This window comes from Mauremys mutica, chromosome 4 (genome assembly GCF_020497125.1).
Source record: "Mauremys mutica isolate MM-2020 ecotype Southern chromosome 4, ASM2049712v1, whole genome shotgun sequence".
In the NCBI taxonomy this organism is placed as follows: Eukaryota; Metazoa; Chordata; order Testudines; family Geoemydidae; genus Mauremys; species Mauremys mutica.
This window is the reverse complement of record NC_059075.1, coordinates 123,857,215-123,875,126: the sequence shown is the minus strand read 5'-3', so window position 1 is coordinate 123,875,126 and position 17,912 is coordinate 123,857,215. Positions and strand designations below refer to the sequence as shown.

General features: G+C 45.4%; 1 protein-coding gene across 2 annotated transcripts in view; it reads left to right on the top strand.

The window, feature by feature from the left end:
* The window catches only part of IPO9 (importin 9), a 183,724-nt gene that overhangs the window by 128,804 nt on the left and 37,008 nt on the right, over positions 1-17,912 (top strand). For both annotated transcript variants that reach the window (XM_045015515.1, XM_045015514.1), the window contains exons 15-16: positions 1,988-2,214; positions 11,217-11,365. In XM_045015515.1, coding sequence (XP_044871450.1) covers positions 1,988-2,214; positions 11,217-11,365 — 376 coding nt within the window. The remainder of the gene's footprint in view (positions 1-1,987; positions 2,215-11,216; positions 11,366-17,912) is intronic.

The window sequence follows — 17,912 nt, the reverse complement described above, 5'->3', positions numbered from 1 at the left end:
CATTTCACAAACCACTGTGTACTGGGGCACACAAAGATCCCGCAGAGCTGATTTTCATGATGCTTTTAAGAGAGTGAAAATCCCCATCTTCACAGAAGAAGCGCAACTGTTCTGCTCTTGATAGGGTCTTCCCCACAGCTATGCAAGGAGGGCATGTTTGCCAATTACAAAATTTTAAAGATTTAAACTAATGTAGAGGATCCATCCATATTGGTTGTAAAACATGAATAGCAATTTGATTTTTTTTTTAATTCAAAATTTGGCTTTCGATCAATAATTTGATGGCAGAAGATTAGAGATACAAGGTGGGTGAGGTAATATATTTTATTAGACCAACTTCTGTTGGTGATAGACAAGCTTTGGAGCTTGCACAGAGCTTTTCTTCAGGTCTGGGAAATGTACTCAGTGTCGCAGCTAAGCACGAGGTGGAACAGATTGTTTAATGTAAGCAACTAATACATTTCAAGGGACCATTCAAGGTGAAGCAGCCCATTAAATTCAGGTGGCACTATGACTGGTTCTTTGAAATATGTGTTAACTACTTATGCTAAACAATCTGTTCCACCTTGCGTTTAGCTGTGATACTCTGAGTACGTTTCCTAGACCTGAAGAATTGCTCTGTGTAAGCTTGAAAGCTTCTCTCTCTCACCAACTTTTGAAGCCTTAACCATGGATCTAGGAGCCAGCTGTTACTGTTTGGGGATAGAGCAAGGAGAAAAGGTAACTGAGGTGTTGGGAACTCCTTTAGATACACGTTATCCTGCAGTAATTCAACTTCCATCTTCAATAGGCTGATGAAGTGAGGTGATATAACAGATAGAGCTTGCATCCCTACTGATGTTCATTGAAGGAGGTTAAACACTTCAAAGCATGATTGAATAGAGCCTTCTATCTTTTTAAGGGGGACATCTTAGTATTGAATCAAAGTACCTGGAATTCACAAGTTTGAAGCCAGGAATTCAGATATTTTCAGATGTTTCCCCATCACTTTTCAGGCATTACTGATGGAAGCCCTGGCCATACTGTCAGTAACTACCTAAGAAGAGCAAATACCTATATGCTTCTTGTGTATGGTTCTGTGATCAGGCTGCATAAAGACTGAGTAATCCAAGTCTGTAAATGGTACCAACAGACTAATATGTGAGCCTTACACAATGTAATAGGAAATTCTCAGTTATCTGGATTTGAAAGCTAGCTCACCCAGAGAGGATGTACAGGTAGCTTGTTATGGAACAGAGGGCCAGGAAGTTCCTTCCATGCTGGGAGAAGTAGGTACCAGAACAGTGTTGGAGCCCAATGCTCTTTTCCCTAGAAGGGGATCCAGGGAGCAGAAGTGGCTTGGGGTTGTAGGATTTTCCTAGGAGAGGGAGACAAGTAGACTCAGGAAATAGAACTTTCATAGGAGCTGGACCAGGGCCTGGAACTTGCCAGAAGGCATCCAAGTGTCACTGGGTTCATTGTATTCAACACTAAATGCCAATTGATCATTGCAACTTACTAGTCGCTCAGTAGGCCCCCCTTCTTTCTCTCTCACTCATACTCACTCATACTCACCCATACTAAATTAAAGAAACTCTGGATATTGATCCAGTATCTTACACGTCTTTGCTATAAAGAGAGAAGTTAATCTTTTTAAAAAATAAAAAATTAGAATAGTCTTCTATGGTGATGAGCTCCTGAAAGGGAGGGGTGGGTTATGGAGCCCAGTGGCCTGAGGCCTTTGCAGTTTTCAGCAGCCTGAAGAGGTAGGGAAAGGGAAAAGAGACTGAAGGTATAAATTTGAAAAGTGGGAGACTGAGACTTTGAGTAGGAAAAAAGGAAATATAGGGGTCAGGTGGTTAAAACAAAAGATATACAGTTGGGATGAAAAGAGAAAGAGAAGAGGGAACAACCACTAAAATGATACTCTGATCTATGCATCCGACATCCTCTAGTGCTGTTGTAAATATTATATTTGTGTATTTTGTACCATGAATTCCTTATCTAGTTACTGTGACCAGCTGAAGATCTCTGAAAGCACCCATGTATTGCAGCCTTTCCTTCCCAGTATCCTGGATGGACTGATCCACTTGGCAGCTCAGTTCAGTTCAGAGGTCCTCAATCTTGTGATGGAAACACTCTGCATTGTCTGTACAGTAGACCCAGCATTTACAGCAAATGTGGAGAACAAAATCTGCCCCTTCACCATAGCAATCTTCCTCAAGTACAGTAATGGTATGTGCCCATAGTGTGTGTTTTAAATATTGCTCTGTCTCTGCTAATGGAGTATGGTTAAGATTAATCTCTTGCAAGCTACCTTTAAAATTGACATTTAAAGTGTGTGTTTAAAATGTACAGAATGACATTTTGGAAATACATTATTCTTAGATTTTAAGGCCAGATGGGACAATTATCATCTAGTCTGACATCTTGTATAGCACAGGCCAGAGAATTGTGCCCATTGATTCCTGTATCTAGCCCATATTTTATGCTCTGGTTCACCCACTTTCTATAGGAAGACATCCAATTTTGATATAAAAATTTAAGTGATGGAGAATCAATCACATCCCTTGGCAAGTAGTTCCAAAAATTTGCACTTTATTTCTAACCCAAATTTGTCTAGTTTCAACTTCTAGCCATTTGATCTTGTTCTGCGTTTGTCTGCTACATTAAAGACCCTTCTGCCATCAAAATCTTCTACCCACATAAGTGCTTATAGACCATGATCAAGTTCTCTTAACCTTCTCTTTGATAAGGGCTTTGCAATAGCTTTCTGCACTATTAGTGAAATATAAGAACTGGTATGATATGCAGTTGTGTGTGAAAAGAGAACTTTTTTCCACCAGGAATAATGTAGGGGGCAGGTTGACAAGAGGGCATTTTGTATATAAAAGGATGGCTCTTACTTGCCCTAAAGTACTAAGTTGAGATATTAAATCATTCTGAGGAAGCAGTACTATTTGGCATTCAACTTTCCCTTTGTTTCCTTAAATGGAGTTTATCCAATAAAATCCCAGATTGGTTTACTCTTGATCAGCTATCTGTTACAGCATACCTTGTTGCCTGAAGCCATCCTCTTACTAGATTTCTGCTAACATTGCACTATCAGTCACTAGTGTGTAGACAAGTCTGTGTCCATTGATGAAGGTGGACAGGACAGGTTTTCTAAGGTTGCTCTCATAATCTGAATTGTTGAATGTATTAAGCCATTACCCAAGTACTGGGCTGCCTAAATTCTGTTTGAGTCAGTAGAATAAATAGGCAACCTCTGCTGAGAGTGTGGCATGTGCAATAGATGTCAGAATTGACTAAAGAGGTGTTACTTAACTAGTCCTATGAGAGGTACCTCTGCATGTATACACTTCTGGGAATTGGATCCCCTGCTGCCTTGTCCTCAGAACTCCTTAGCAAGCTGCGTCACTTGGTGGAGGCACAAGTGCCCTCTCAATGTTGAATGTTTGACTGGGGTTCAAGGGGAAAGAACTGAGGCAGAAGCTAGTACATTCCTTTATATGACCACAGCAGTATCCAGAGATATATAAAGAATTCCGAGGAAGAGGGAAAGGCAGGCAGGAAGTGTGAATATACAATTTCACGATCTTTGTATATATTTTTGTTGGGAAATTGTAACAAGCAGTGGAGTCTAGGTGGAAGGTGAACTGAGGAACTGTTAATTTAAAAAGGGGCAACTGACAGTGAGAGTAATCTAGGGCTGGCACACCACTCTGTACACTTCATAAGTGTCCTTGTGTGGGCCAGACTGAGAGATAATTAGGACTGGATTATTAAGCAATTAATGAGGGGATTCATCTTATCAGTTGGAGATTGTTAAATGGGAGATAGGGAGAGGGAAGAAAGGGCAAAGAAGATCAGGATCTGAGAAGTGAGAGATCTCCTTCCTCCCTGTGCCTAGGATGTATGCTGAAGCCTGGGAAAAGCCTTTTGATGATGGGACATTAAGCTGCATAAGCTATTGGGAGTAAAGTACACTGGTGAACTTACATAAGAGCATGTGAATACTGTTTGCACAGACAAATTCAGGGTGCGGGAGCCCACCCTGTGACAAGTGGTGGGCTTATCCAGGATTTCCCGTTCCAGTGTAGGCAAAGGACCAGAAAGGGAAGCTGATGAGAAGGCACAGCGGACTAGACAGTATGGAGGAACTTCTGCGCTGGGTAGTTGAGCAACAAAGGGAGTTGCAGAAAACCTTCCAGGAGTTTCAACAGAGCCAGTGCACAAACAGTCCTTGTTATCCTAGATAAGCCTCCACTTGTCACAGGGTGGGCTCCCACACCCTTAATTTTTTTTGCAAACAGTCCTCACACACACTTAGGTAAGTTGCCCACATATGGAACTCCATGTCCCATCACCATAAAGCTTTTCCCAACCTTCAACATGCCCCCTTAGATAAAGGGAGGAGAGGAGGAAAGAGATCTCACTTCTTGATCCTGAGTTTCTTTGCCCTTCCTTCTCTGTCTTTGTCTCCCAGCTAAATCCCCTTGTTAACCACCCACACCTCCTTAATATCTCCTAATTTGGCAGGGATGCTTACAAAATGCACAGAATGGTGAGCCAGCCCTAGAGTGCCAGGTACAGCAAGTAGTGCATTAAATTCCATGTAGCCATTCTAGAAATCTCCACAACAAAGACATTCTGATAACAAGCCATGGAAGTGGTATTAGCCATGATGGAATGGGCCCTCACTAAGGCGTAAGTCTATATAATCTTTAATCACTCTCAGCCTGTTAGAGGAGATGGTATTCCCCTGATGCTGACTATAGACCACAGTCAGAAACTATTCAGAAGATCAGAGACTATCCAAATGGTTTGGAATCATAGAATTGAATCATAGAATCTCAGGGTTGGAAGGGACCTCAGGAGGTCATCTAGTCCAACCCCCTGCTCAAAGCAGGACAACCCCAACTAAATCATCCCAGCCAGGGCTTTGTCAAGCCTGACCTTAAAAACCTCTAAGGAAGGAGATTCCACCACCTCCCTAGGTAACCCATTCCAGTGCTTCACCACTCTCTGAGTGAAAAAGTTTTTCCTAATATCCAACCTAAACCTCCGCCACTGCATCTTGAGACCATTACTCCTTGTTCTGTCATCTGCCACCACTGAGAACAGCCGAGCTCCATCCTCTTTGGAACCCCCTTTCAGGTAGTTGAAAGCAGCTACCAAATCCCCCCCCTAATTCTTCTCTTCTGTAGACTAAACAATCTCAGTTCCCTCAGCCTCTCCTCATAAATCATGACTTAATCATTTTTGTTGTCCTCCACTGGACTTTTTCAAACTTTTCCACATCCTTCTTGTAGTGTGGGGCCCGAAACTGGGCACAGTACTCCAGATGAGGCCTCACCAGTGTTGAATAGAGGGGAATGATCACGTCCCTCGATCTGCTGACAGTGCCCCTACTTATACAGCCCAAAATGCCGTTAGTCTTCTTGGCAACAAGGGCACACTGTTGACTCATATCCAACTTCTCGTCCACTGTAACCCATAGGTCCTTTTCTGCAGAACTGCTGCTTAGCCACTCGGTCCCTAGTCTGTAGCAGTTCATGGGATTGTTCCTTCCTAAGTGCAGGACTCTTCACTTGTCCTCATTGAATCTCATCAGATTTCTTTTGGCCCGATCCTCTAATTTGTCTAGGTCCGTCTGTATCCTATCCCTACCCTCCAGCATATCTACCACTCCTCCCAGTTTAGTGTCATCTGCAAACTTTCTGAGGGTATAGTCCACGCCATCCTCCAGATCATTAATGAAGATATTGAACAAAACCGGCCCCAGGACCTACCCTTGGGGCACTCTGGTTGATACCGGCTGCTAAATAGACATATAGCCATAGATCACTACCCGTTGAGCCCGACGATCTAGCCAGCTTTCTGTCCACCTTATAGTCCATTCATCCAGCCCATACTTCTTTAACTTGCTGGCAAGAATACTGTGGGAGACCGTAGCAAAAGCTTTTCTAAAGTCACTGCTTTCCCTTCATCCACAGAGCCAGTTATCTCCTCATAGAAGGCAATTAGGTTAGTCAGGCATGACTTGCCCTTGATGAATCCATGCTGACTGTTCCTGATCACTTTCCTCCTCTCTAAGTGCTTCAGAAATGATTCCTTGAGGACCTGCTCCATGATTTTTCCAGGGACTGAGGTGAGGCTGACTGACGTGTAGTTCCCCGGATCCTCCCCTTTTTTAAAGATGGGCACTACATTAGCCTTTTTCCAGTCATCCAGGATCTCCCCGGAGCGCCATGAGTTTTCAAAGATAATGGCCAATGGCTCTGCAATCACATCCACCAACAACTTTAGCACCCTCAGATGCAGCGCATCTGGCCCCATGGACTTATACTTGTCCAGCTTTCCTAAATAGTCCTGAACCACTTCTTTCTCCACAGAGGGCTGATCACCTCCTCCCCATACTGTGTTGCCCAATGCAGTAGTCTGGGAGCTGACCTTGTTCATGAAGACAGAGGCAAAAAAAGCATTGAGTATATTAGCTTTTTCCACATCCTCTGTCGCTGGGTTGCTTCCCTCATTCAGTAAGAGGCCCACACTTTCCTTGACTTTCTTCTTTTTGGAAACATACCTGAAGAAACCCTTCTTGTTACTCTTAACATCCCGTGCTAGCTGCAACTCCAAGTGTGATTTGGCCTTCCTGATTTCACTCCTGCATGCCTGAGCAATATTTTTATAATCCTCCCTGGTCATTTGTTCAATCTTCCACTTCTTGTAAGCTTCTTTTTTGTGTTTAAGATCAGCAAGGATTTCATGTTAAGCCAAGCTAGTCGCCTGCCATATTTACTATTCTTCCTACACATCGGGATGGTTCGTTCCTGCAACCTCAATAAGGATTCTTTAAAATACAGCCAGCTCTCCTGGACTCCTTTGCCCCTCATCTTGATCTCCCAGGGGATCCTGCCCATCAGTTCCCTGAGGGAGTCAAAGTCTGCTTTTCTGAAGTCCAGGGTTCGTATTCTGCTGCTCTCCTTTCAGGATCCTGAACACGACCATCTCATGGTCACTGCCTCCCAGGTTCGCATCCACTTTTGCTTCCCCTACTAATTCTTCCCTGTTTGTGAGCAGCAGGTCAAGAAGAGCTCTGCTCCTAGTTGGTTCCTCCAGTACTTGCACCAGGAAATTGTCCCCTACATTTTCCAGAAACTTCCTGGATTGCCTGTGCACTGCTATATTCCTCTCCCAGCAGATATCAGAGTGATTGAAGTCCCCCATGAGAACCACAGCCTGCGATCTTGTAACTTCTGTTAGTTGCCAGAAGAAAGCCTCGTCCACCTCATCCCCCTGGTCTGGTGGTCTATAGCAGACTCCCACCACGACATCACCCTTGTTGCTCACACTTCTAAACTTAATCCAGAGATTCTCAGGTTTTTCTGCAGTTTCATACTGGAGCTCTGAGCAGTCACACTGCTCTCTTACATACAATGCAACTCCCCCACTTGTTCTGCCCTGCTTGTCCTTCCTGAACAGTGTATATCCATCCATGACAGTACTCCAGTCATGTGAGTTATCCCACCAAGTCTTTGTTATTCCAATCACATAATAATTCCTTGACTGTGCCAGGACTTCTATTTCTCCCTGCTTGTTTCCCAGGCTTCTTGCATTTGTGTATAGGCACTTAAGATAAAAGGTAATAATTGGAGATATACCAATCTCCTAGAACTGGAAGGGACCTTGAAAGGTCATTGATTCCAGCCCCCTGCCTTCTCTAGCAGGACCAATTTTTGCCCCAGATCCCTAAGTGGCCCCCCTCAAGGATTGAACTCACAACCCTGGGTTTAGCAGGCCAATGCTCAAACCACTGAGCTATCCCTCCCCCCCAAACTCACTGATTGTCTTGCTTTCTCAGAATGAGGCAGGAGTCCTCCCCTCTTGCACTCTCCTGCTCATGCTTCCTCCTGGTATTTCACTTCCCCACTTACCTCAGGGCTTTGGTCTCCTTCCCCCCGGTGAACCTAGTTTAAAGCCCTCCTCACTAGGTTAGCCAGCCTGCTTGTGAAGATGCTCCTCCCTCTCCATTAGGTGGAGCCCATCTCGGCCTAGCACTCCTCCTTCTTGGACCACCATCCCATGGTCAAAGAATCCAAAGCCTTCTCTCCGACACCACCTGCGTAGCCATTTGTTGACTTCCACAATTTGGCAGTCTCTACCTGGGCCTTTTCCTTCCACAGGGAGGATAGACGAGAACACCACTTGCACCTCAAACTCCTTTATCCTGCTTCCCAGAGCCACGTAGTCTGCAGTGATCCGCTCAAGATAATTCTTGGCAGTATCATTGGTGCCCACATGGAGAAGCAGGAAGAGGTAGCGATCCAAGGGCTTGATGAGTCTCAGCAGTCTCTCTGTCACATCGTGAATCCTAGCTCCTGGCAAGCAGAACACTTCTCGGTTTTCCCGGTCGGGACAGCATATAGATGACTCCCTTTGGAGGGAGTCCCCGACCACCACCACCCACCTCCTTCTCTTGGGAGCGGCGGTCGTGGAACCCCCGTCCCTATGACAGTGCATCTCATGCTTTCCAATCAGTGGAGTCTCCTTCTGCTCCCTTCCCTCAGATGTATCATCTAGTCCACTCTCTGCATTAGTACTTGTGGAGAGAACATGAAAATGGTTGTTCACCTGTATCTGCATTGCTGGTACATGGACGCTCCTTTCTTTTTCTGGAGGTCACATGCTGCCAAATTTCTTCATCATCTTTCTGTCCCCGCTGCGCAGCCTGCTTTGATTCTTCAGAATGTTGTGCCTGTAGAAGCATATTCTGATGTCTGTCCAGGAAATCCTCATTTTCTCTTATGCAACACAGGGTTGATACTTGTTTCTCCAGACCTTGAACCTTCTCTTCCAATATGGAGACCAGCTTGCACTTTGTACAGACAAAGTCACTTCTGTCCTGTGGAAGAAAGAAAAACATGGCACATCCTGTGCAGATCACAACAACTGATCGCTCACCATCCATATTACCTTCCTTCTAAGAGCTTCCTCAGCTGTTGCAGCAACTCCTCACAGGAGCCTGCAAGTTGAAAGCCTCCATGGGCTCTCCCCAGGCGAACTGCCCATCAAACTCCCTCTGTTTGCTGTTCTGCTGGTTCACAGCTGACTGCCTCTTTATAACAGTCAGGCCCACTCAAGGCCCACCTGGAACAAAGCACTTCCAATTCACACTTTTCAAACAATCAAGCACTCTGTCAAACTGACAAACACTCCCCACAACAGACACTTAGATACTCACCAACACAGCCCCCATAATGCAGCGCTTAGTGTCCCTCCTAGGTTTGGACCTAGGATCTTTTTAACATCTAATGCAGCATTTCTCAAACGGGGGTCCACGGCCCCGATTATCAGCTCATCCCTAGGTCATAGAGGGATGTCTCAGATGGGTCTGGTTTGACTTGGAACCAGATTTGGGAACCATGGACAGCACTGCAGACTTCCCTTTCTCAATGGGAATAGGTTTTAGGACTCAGGAAGGCCTCTTGTGATCATGCTCAGTACTGGAGCCATGAGCTGCCTGTTCCAAGGCACCCACTCGAAGGGCTCACTGCATCGGGAATGCCTGGAGATGGGCCTGCCATTCTTTTAGAGTCCCTGCTGTAAAGGCTTTGACATAGCTGGCAACATTCAGAAAAGCATTGGTCTCCAGGGTAAAGGAGGCCTATGGTGTAGGCATCAGATGCTGGAAAGACAGTGAGGCAAGAAGTACACTGCCTAAATCTCTCTTTTCCATAAGGCTAGGATCAGCCCTGCTGTCACCAGGCTGAAATGATTTGAGGTCAGTTATACAACATTGTGTAAAATCTAAATGAAGATTGTAAGAAATAAATTGCACTAAAATTAACTATATAAAATTGATTATTTTAGTCAAGTCACAAATCTGGCAAAACCAGAGTCTTAGACCCAGAGCAAGGTATGTATCTCTTTGATGTGGAGATAGAGAAACTGAGCAGCAGGATGCATTCTTTTATGTAATTTTGCCAGACATGCATTTAACTTAGCAAAGACATAACAAGATCCAGTAGATGGAAGCTGAAGCTAGATAAATTCAAACTGAAAATAAGCACACAGTTGTTTCAGGGAGGGTGATTATTAGAACAACCTTCCTAGGGACATAGTGGATTTTCCACCCCCCTGGAATCTTCAAATTGAGATTGGATGACAAATTTATGGACTTGATGAAGGAATCACTGAATTAAATTATGTGGCCTGTGTTATACAGGAGGTCAAACTAGATCTTGATCATCCCTTCTGACCTTAAAATCTATGAATTTACATCTCTAGCTCTTATGGTTGCAACAAAAATGTTTAAAATATGCCGTAATGCCAGCCTGAGTCTCCAGACACCCTTAATCAGTATAACTGTATAAGAGAAGTTTAACTTGTCATTAGGTTTGATAGCTATATGTAAACTTCAGCTATCTTACTGTAGAATATCTTAACAGAAACATCAATTTGTTCTGCTTATTTATTGTTAATATTGGGTAGCTATCCACTGAGGTAACTGAGTGCTGGTAGAGTTGTTTGGGTGCCTGAATGAGGAATTCAAATGCACCACCACCAAATTTTAAATTAACTCTGTCCTTTTCTGAAAGGAATCCCGTTCCAAATACCGAAGGCCTAAACTGCTTCCTGTGTATCAAAAACCATAACATTTTTCCATATATTTCTAGGTGCCAAAGCTAGGGTTCCCTACCTAGGTGTCAAAACTTCCAGCTTTCCCCTGACAATTTCTGTGGTGCAGTTAAACTTTGTCACTGCAAAATGCTGCCCCAGACTGAAGGCTGCAAGTTTGTGGATGGCATAAAATTAAGTTTAATACTAAAATCTATTTGTATTAAATGTACTTATTGCACTGGTCTGGGGGGCAATGAATGGCAAAGGGGTGAGGGTGAAATGCTGCATTATTCCCAGTTCCCTGTTGTATCAGATTTGTTGTGCAGCATGGTACTTGGTTCCTTGGTTACAGACAGAAATATACTGAAAGTCTATCTTCATACGCAGAATTGTTTAGTAAATGCCATATAGCCATACAGAAACTGATTGACTTTTCCAATTACTTCTAGTTGCTTACTGAAGCTGAAAGTAAACTGGATGCTCCAGTAAAGACTGTTCGTGTAACCTCCTGTCATAAAATTTGAAGCTTACCTTATTGAAATGATAGCAACAAAACTTTAGACCCCAGTACTCATTAGTTTGTCTTAATAACTGGTGCTTTCTCACTCTAGATCCTGTTGTTGCCTCTCTCGCACAAGATATCTTTAAGGAGCTAGCACAAATAGAAGCCTGCCAGGGTCCAATGCAGATGAGACTAATCCCAACTCTCGTCAGCATCATGCAGGCTCCTGCTGATAAGATTCCAGCAGGGCTTTGTGCAGTAAGTACTATGGCAAAAGATGGTTTAGCTGCAGGTTGGGTTCTTGGTGCAGCTAATAAAATCATTGGCTTTATGCCATTCTATCAACCTGTTTTGGTATGAAAAGAGCGAGAACAGATGCTCATAAACTACTATTGCAATGTCTTTAGTGACTGAGATCTTTCTGTGAGGAAATTGATCTCCAGGTTTGGAAGAAATGCACATCATAGTCTTTTATCTCTCAGTTGTCTGTCAGCCTCTTCCAGTTTTCACAAAGTGTCTTTAGCTCTTTCTTACCATTTGAAATAGTGCAACCTATGGAAGTAAGCTTTTTCACAATAGGGCATCTCCAGTAATGCACATTACATGTCATAGACATGGTACATGCACAGCTTGTTAGAACCCAAGCTGTACGTATCCTCTCATGTGAGTTTGCACCTTTCTGTACACAATGAAACACCACACATGTAACTGTGCATATGTAAAATATATAGGATCATGCTTTATATTGAGATTCCATTTATAAAGCATTAATACATGATTAAAATATTTATAATATCCATCAAAGAGGAGTATATATTATACCTAGTTATAAGCACATCAGTAGAAGGTGGGTTTTATGTTATAACTGGCTGTTATGAGTAAGGCTGCATGTCTGTCATGGAGGTCATGGAAGTCACTGATTCTGTGACTTTCCATGACTTCAGCAGCAACTGGTGTGGCTGGCTCCGGGGCTGCCTGAGCAGATCAGGCACCTCCTGGGGCATTTTGGGTGTGGGGTGGGGGTTCAAGGCTGAGGTGGGTTGAGGTGCAGGATGGCGCTTACCTTGGGGGAGGCTCCCCAGAAGCAGTCAGCATGTGCCTGCAGCTCCTAGCCACGGGGCCAGGGGGCTCTGCGTGCTGCTCCTGCCCACAGCTGCCACCCCTGCCCACAGGTGCTGCCCCCGCAGCTCCAATTGGCTGCGGTTCCTGGACAATAGGAGCTGTGGAGCCGGAGCACATGGTGGAGACAGCGTGCAGAGCTCCCCTGGCCTTCCCTCCCCCTAAGAGCTTCGGACATGTGGAGCTGGGTAGGAAGCGTTCCAGCCCCACCAACCCTCCCCCACAGTACAAGTGGGAGTCCTGGGCCATGCGCTGCTGCCCACCCCTTTCCCCCCCCCCCCCCCCAGCACCAGCGGGGATCCCAGACTGTACTCCCGAACTGCCCCTGCAGAGCACCTGCGCCCCCCCCCTTCCCCCCGGCCAAAGTTTTAGTTAGGGATGTAGTACGAGTCATGGGGTATGTCAACACTACGAAATTAGGTCGATTTTATAGAAGTCGATTTTTAGAAATTGATTTTATACAGTCGATTGTATATGTCCCCACTAAGTGCATTAAGTCAGCGGAGTGCATCCTCACTACCGTGGCTAGCATCGACTTAGAGTGGTGCACTGTAGGTAGCTATCCCACAGTTCCCACAGTTGCTGCTGCCCATTGGAATTCTGGGTTAAGCTCCCAATGCCTGATGGGGCAAAAACATTGTCACAGGTGGTTTTGGGTACATGTTGTCAGTCGCCCCTCCCTCTGTGAAAGCAACAGCAGACAATCGTTTTGCGCCTTTTTTCCTGGGTTACCTGTGCAGACGCTATACCCCGTCAAGCATGGAGCCCGCTCAACTCACCATCACCACTGCTGTTGTGAGCATTGTAAACACCTCGCACATTATCCTGGAATATATGCAGAACCGGGCTAAAAGACGCCAGCACAAAGAGGATTTTGGGCCAGGCAAACAAGCACAGACTGGTGAGACCGCATAGTGTTGTAGGTATGGAATGATTCACAGTGGCTGCGAAACTTTTACATGTGTAAGGCCACTTTTCCGGAACTCTGTGAGTTGCTTTCCCCCACCCTGAAGCGCAGGAATACCAAGATGAGAGCTGCCCTGACAGTTGAGAAGCAAGTGGCGACAGCCCTGTGGAAGCTTGCAATGCCTGACTGCTACTGGTCAGTTGGGAATCAATTTGGAGTGGACAGTTCTACTGTGGGGGCTGCTGTGATGCAGGTAGCCAATGCAATCACTAATGTTCTGTTATCAAGGGTAGTGACTCTGGGAAATGTGCAGGTCATACTGGATGGCTTTGCTGCAATGGGGTTCCCTAACTGGTGGGGCGATAGACGGAACGCATATCCCAATCTTGGCACCGAACCACCTTGCCAACCAGTATGTGAACTGCAAGGGGTACTTCTCAATGGTACTGCAAGCACTGGTGGATCACAAGGGACATTTCACCGACATCACGTAGGATGGCTGGGAAAGGTGCATGACAGTCGCATATTTAGGAACTCCGGGCTGTTTGAGCAGCTGCAAGAAGTGACTTACTTCCCAGACCAGAAAATTACCGTTGGATGTTGAAATGCCAATAGTTCTCCTTGGGGACCCAGCCTACCCCCTTGCTCCCATGGCTCATGAAGCTGTACACAGGCAGCCTGGACAGTAGTAAGGAGCAGTTCAACTATAGGCCGAGCAAGTGCAGAATGGTGGTAGGATGTGCCTTTGGACATTTTAAATCTGCAGGCACTGTTTGCTAAGTAGGTCCGACCTCAGCGCAACCAACATTCCCATTGTTATTGCTGCTTGCTGTATGCTCCATAATATCTGTGAGAGTAAGGGGGAGATGTTTATGGCGGGTGGGAGGTTGAGGCAAATTGCCTGGCGAACAATTTTGAGCAGCCAGACACCAGGGCAATTAGAAGAGCACAGCAAAGTGCGCTGCGCATCAGAGGGGCTTTGAAAACCAGTTTCATGACAGGCCAGGCTTCGATGTGACAGTTGTGTGTGTTTCTCCTTGATGCAAACCTGCCCCCTTTTGTTGATTTTAATTCCCTGTGATCCAGCCACCTTCTCCCCTTTGAAATAAAGTAACTATTGTTTTGAAACCATGCATTCTTTCTTTATTAATTTAAAAAAAAATGAGAACTGACAAGGTAGCCCAGGTCTGCTGGGGGAGAAGGGAAGGACAAGGCCACATTGTTTGTTGTAGCCACACTAAAAATCAAACTGTTTGAATAACAGCCTTCTGTTGCTTGGGCCATCCTCTGGAGTGGAGTGGCTGGGTGCCTGGAGCCTCCACCCCTGCATTCTTGGGCGTCTGGGTGAGGCAGATATGGAACTTGGGGAGGAGGGCATGCGGTTATACAGTGGATGCAGTGGGGGTCTTTGCTCTTGTTGGCTTTCCTGCAGCTCCAACAGATGCTTCATCATGTCTGTTTGCTCCCCCATTAGCCTCAGCATTGCATCCTTCCTCCGCTCTTCACGCTCACTTAATTCTTTCCTGGCCTCTGCCACTGAATGCCTCCATGCATTTAGCTGTGTCCTATCAGTGCAGGAGGACTGCATGAGCTCGGAAAACATGTCATTGCAAGTGCATTTGTTTTTTTTTCGCCTTCTAATCTGCAATAACCTCAGGGATGGAGATGATAGGGTGAGCGTAGAAACATTTGCACCTGGGCGGTGAGTAACATTTAAGATGATACATTTCTGAGAACAAAAGGGAGACTCTTTCCCAGTGAATCAAGCAATTCACAGCAGACAGCACATGTGCTTTAGGTACAAGGTCGCATTTTGCCTTTTATATTGAGCGCCTGCCGGTATGGTAACACATCACACATGGCTGGGCAACAGAATTCGGTTTCCAGGCAGCCATAGTAAGCCTTTTAGTACCTGGGGTTGGCTTCTTATGCCATCATAATGTGGGAATGTTTTCAAACTGCAGCACCCTCCTTTCCCAGAGCAAGCAATGGGTTGGGTTTCACATTTAAAAGGAGGGGCTGCGGTTTTCGGGTGGATGTGCAGCACACACCTACCCCCACCCCACCATGTGGCTATTCTCTGGGATGATCACTATTAGCCAAGCACAAACAGCCCAGCATGAACAAGGTCCTTTTACTGTTCCCTTACAAAAATTCCCCTCTTTCAACCAGGTGACCGTGAATGATATCACTCTACTGAGGCTAACACAGAAAGATATAGACCGAATGTTGCTTGAATGCAACCAAACCTAGAACCATTCGCTGCCATGCTTTGTGCTGCAATGATTCCAGAATATTTGCTACTGGCTTGGTGTGGTAAAGTGTCCTACTGTGGAGGATGAAATAAGGCAGACCTTCCCAGAAACCTTCTGCAAAGGCTTTCAGAGTACCTCCAGGAGAGCTTCATGGAGATGTCCCTTGAGGATTCCTACTCCATCCCCAGACATATGAACAGACCTTTCCAGTAGCTGTACTGGCCGCAAATGCATCCCAGTTCTTCAGGGAAAATCAAACATTAAACACTATTGCTTTTAACCCCTGTAGTGTAGTTACAAATGTGCACTCACCAGAGGTGCCTTCTCCGGCTTCAGGGTCACGGATCCCACCTTGGGAGGGTATTGGCTCCAGGGTGATGAAAAGGTCTTGGCTGCCGGGGAGAACGGATTCACTGCTTGCCTGCTGTGCATTCTCCTCCTCCTCTTCCTCATCCGCAAAATCCTCCCCCCTTGCAGGTGTCCACGGACAGTGGTGGGATAGTGGTAGGGTCCCCCCCTAAAATGCCATGCAGCTGATCATAGAAGCAGCATGTATGGGGCTCTGACCCGGAACGACGGTTTGCCTCCTTTGTCTTTTGGTAGGCTTGCCTGAGCTCGTTAACTTTAACACGTCACTGCTGTGTGTCCCTGTTGTAGCCTCTGTCCAACATGCTCTGTGAGATTTTGGCAAATATATTTGCATCTCTTCTTTTTGATCGGAGTTCAGCCTGCACGGATGCCTCTCCTCATACAGCAATCAGATCCAGTGTCTCCCTTTCGGTCCATGCTGGAGCTCATTTGCGATTTTGGGGGGACTGCATGGTCACTAGTGCCGCTGAGTTCGCCACGCTGACCAAACAGGAAATGAAATTCGAAAGTTTCCGGGGCTTTTCCTGTGTACCTGGCTAGTGCATCAGAGTTCAAAGTGCTGTCCAGAGTGGTCACAATGGAGCACTCTGGGATAGCTCCCAGAGGCAAATTCTGTCGATTTGCATCCACACTATCCCAAATTGGACCCAGCAAGGTTGATTTTTAGTGCTACTCCCCTCATCAGGGAGGAGTACAGAAGTTTATCTTAAGAGCCCTTTAGGTCGACGGAACGGGCTTGGTTGTGTGGATACAGTCATTTTTAAATCGACCTATTGCAGCTAAATTCGACCTAACCCCGTAGTGTAGACGAGGCCATGGACAGGTCACAGTCTGTCAGTTTTCGTTTACTGCCTGTGACCTGTCCGTGACGTTTACTAAAAATACTCATAACTAAATGTAGCCTTAGTCATGAGCAGTCTATTGACCTGTCTTATTCTGACAATTGATTAACCCTTTATTATAACATGCACCCCTTTTAAAATCAAATGGAATGATATAAAGTGTGATCATAGAGATAAATTTACATATGCACTGTCACACTTGTCACTATTGAACTAAAATTTGAATTAACTGGTAAAGGGAGTCAGTTGTTCTGCACTAACTGCCAGTGCGGGGGTATTTGTGGATAGTGTCACGTGATTTGAATAGATACAAATGGAATGACTACATGCATACTTTTCATATTGCTTAGCCCAACCTTTTGAGAGCCTGCTCTCATGTTGAGAAGCACTTTTTAAAATAACTGATTTTTGTTGAATCCCCTTTTGAGATTTCTGCTGGTTGAGGGAGGCTACCTTGCTGAAGACCCCTACTCTTACATTTCAAGGGTGCATAGTTGATGAGAGGAAGAGATATTCAGTCCTCCTGCAGTATTTATAAACGTCCTTTCTGGTTTGCCCTTGGTTGCTTTAGGTGAATCAGATTAACTGAAATGTTTCACCACACAAGCCTTTTTAAAATAACTTCAGGTGCAGCTGTATACCAGCAGAACAGCATGTTGTCAAGGGTGACTGTGACAGTACCTTTGCTATGGGCTACCTGCTATCTTCAAACCTCCCTGGTGGTAGTTTTTCTGAGACATGTTACAGAGGTAAAAGCTGAAAAATCTGCTTTGTTTTCTTACAAAGTGTAATCCATCCCTTGAAGCCCTGTGAAATGGGAGTGATCAGAGCCACTTGGACACACACAACTGATGCTAAAAAGCTTCCTTATTTGAAAAAGGGGGGTTAAAAACTACCTGCTGCTGAACATTGGCCTTTACCTGCTGCCGAAATAATGTGTTTCCTATACAGGGAAAGAGCTGCTGCTGAATGCTCCATCTGTTGTTATTCAGCTGCCTGCTCCATATCTATCAAGTGCTGGTGACTGGCAGCAGGGGTTTGTCATGGGTTGGGGGTAGAAATGAGGCTCTGTTCTTAGGAAATCATCCTTATAAGACTCCTGTTCAATCTGCAGTGTGTGTGATGGGTGAAATCTCCTGCACTCACTAGTAACCAAAGCATTTCTCCAACTTTTGAAAAGGAGCCCGCTTTCAAGAAAACAAAATCAATTCCCCCTCCCTCCCACCCCCCATGTGAGCAAGGCAGCACAGGAGAATCTGCACTGTCACTGTTGTGTGCTCTCCCCCCATTACCAGGTAGGCCTTCACATCTTA